Source organism: Echinococcus granulosus (genome assembly GCF_000524195.1).
Source record: "Echinococcus granulosus chromosome Unknown EG_S00224, whole genome shotgun sequence".
NCBI classification, from domain to species: Eukaryota; Metazoa; Platyhelminthes; class Cestoda; order Cyclophyllidea; family Taeniidae; genus Echinococcus; species Echinococcus granulosus.
In genome coordinates this window covers 66,523-68,296 of record NW_020170604.1, presented here as the reverse complement: position 1 = coordinate 68,296, position 1,774 = coordinate 66,523, and the positions used below count along the sequence as shown (strand labels likewise).

Genomic DNA, 1,774 nt, shown 5'->3' with positions numbered 1-1,774 from the left:
ACATCGACTACAAGCGACCCACGCGTTGGTAGACGTGGATTGCGTCTAACACTACTGTCAGGTTGAAGGCAACACCCCAACTAGTGCAGAGGTAGATTAGGGGAAAATAAAATTCAGTGTCTGTCTAGACTAATACGCATTTCATACATTTATCCATAACTGGCTGTGTCCGCCCACTGTATCGGCGTCTTGTGCCTGCATAAGTTTTGCATTGGCTACTTCGTTTAGCACTCTGCCATAATCAGGATATATCAGTGCCCTCACTTCGAAAGCTGTAGAAAGCACATGATGCTAAGACCCACACTCTCCTCTCCTAGAAAACCTGTCGGCGAAGCATGAAAATACCTTACTCTCTGATTTTCCACAATACCGCTATGCATGCCGTCCTCCTCTGACCAGTCTCCTTTATTCGGCAACTTAATCCGCCACTGCCACCAATAAACTTGTAATCGTAGTAGAAGCTGTACATTGCCGGTCAGCGTACACATTAGTCAAGGGGATGTTGACTTGTAGCACACTAATCACCTTCATGGCAGACTTAAGATGTGTTCACAACTGGTGCAGACATGGACTGCGCGAATGAGCGTCTTGTATTAGTCGAGATTCATACGAAATTCACACTACTCGCCAATAAGTGGGATTTGGTATTAATTGCTTTTCACATTTCCAGCTGTCCTCATTTGATGTTAAGCTCATGAAGGACAAGAATGTCTGGTTTATGCTCTGCCAGGTAGGTGGATAAAAAGCTAAAATCAAAATCAGAAAAATTTAAAGTGAATCATTAGAATGAGCTAGAACTAACCAATTACAGAGACGTCAGGTTAAAGCCTGTGGAAAAAGCGTAACATGGGTAAATGAGGGAAAGTATTCAAAAGGCCATTATCAGCGGATATGTAATGAATCGATTTGTCAGAAAAGATGATTTAACAAAATCACCTTTTAGCATTCATTCATCGGATTCGTGCTTGTGCCAGGGTTTCAACTAATGGACTCCTTCATACATGTAGCGTATACAGCTGAGCAGCAAACATTTCTTGGTGAGCTACAGACACAAGTTGTTAAAGGCATTCCTGCAGAACGCTGAGCAGGAGCATTAACCGAGGGTCATTTTCAACCATTCTATTAAGAATCATCACGAATTCTCGCATCCGCAGCCGATGATCTCCCTTCATCACCTAAATGCTTATCATGAAGCATTCGATTCCGATGCTGGCTCCAATGAGGATTGGGCTCGTTTTGGGCTGCCAAAAGGGGAGTGCCCAGTCACAGAGGGGACGGGGTAAACTGGCATTACTCGAAGGCCATGCTGCGTGGCAGAATTGCAAAAGCGCTTCTCTAACTGCCTGTACAACCAAGACAAATGGTTAAAACGATAATCTAAGCATTGTATTTAGCTCCTAGCAAAACACGAAATTAATTACCTCTAATCGGTTTACACAGGCAAACTCATCCTTCACGCACCACACCCTTCCCACCACTCTCTGCAAGGCAGCTCAAAGGCCTCTCAACGCAATGCACTGCACCTTAGTGGGCATTCATCCATTCCCGCGCGTCTTGTGTTAAGCATAAAAGGCACCTCGTGGCACCCTTACTTTACATTACAATTCTTTAGAAAATAATGGAGGCAGTAATGTATTCCGATGAGAGTACAGGCTCATCTCTGAGCTAAAAAATTTTGCCTATTACGCAGAGCGGGTAAACTAATTGATCTTTGGATTACAGTAAGCTGACGGACATGAAATTTACGCTTCGACTTCTAGACAAATGATGGAAA

General features: G+C 43.7%; 1 protein-coding gene across 1 annotated transcript in view; it reads left to right on the top strand. All coding sequences in view use genetic code 11, as the record gives it.

The window, feature by feature from the left end:
* Positions 1 to 1,669, top strand: part of EGR_10482 (hypothetical protein) — a gene marked incomplete at both ends in the record, with an annotated part of 2,081 nt that extends 412 nt beyond the window's left edge. The window contains 2 exons of the mRNA XM_024499731.1: positions 671 to 730; positions 1,613 to 1,669. Coding sequence (XP_024345860.1) covers positions 671 to 730; positions 1,613 to 1,669 — 117 coding nt within the window. The remainder of the gene's footprint in view (positions 1 to 670; positions 731 to 1,612) is intronic.
* Between the last annotated feature and the right edge of the window lie 105 nt (positions 1,670 to 1,774).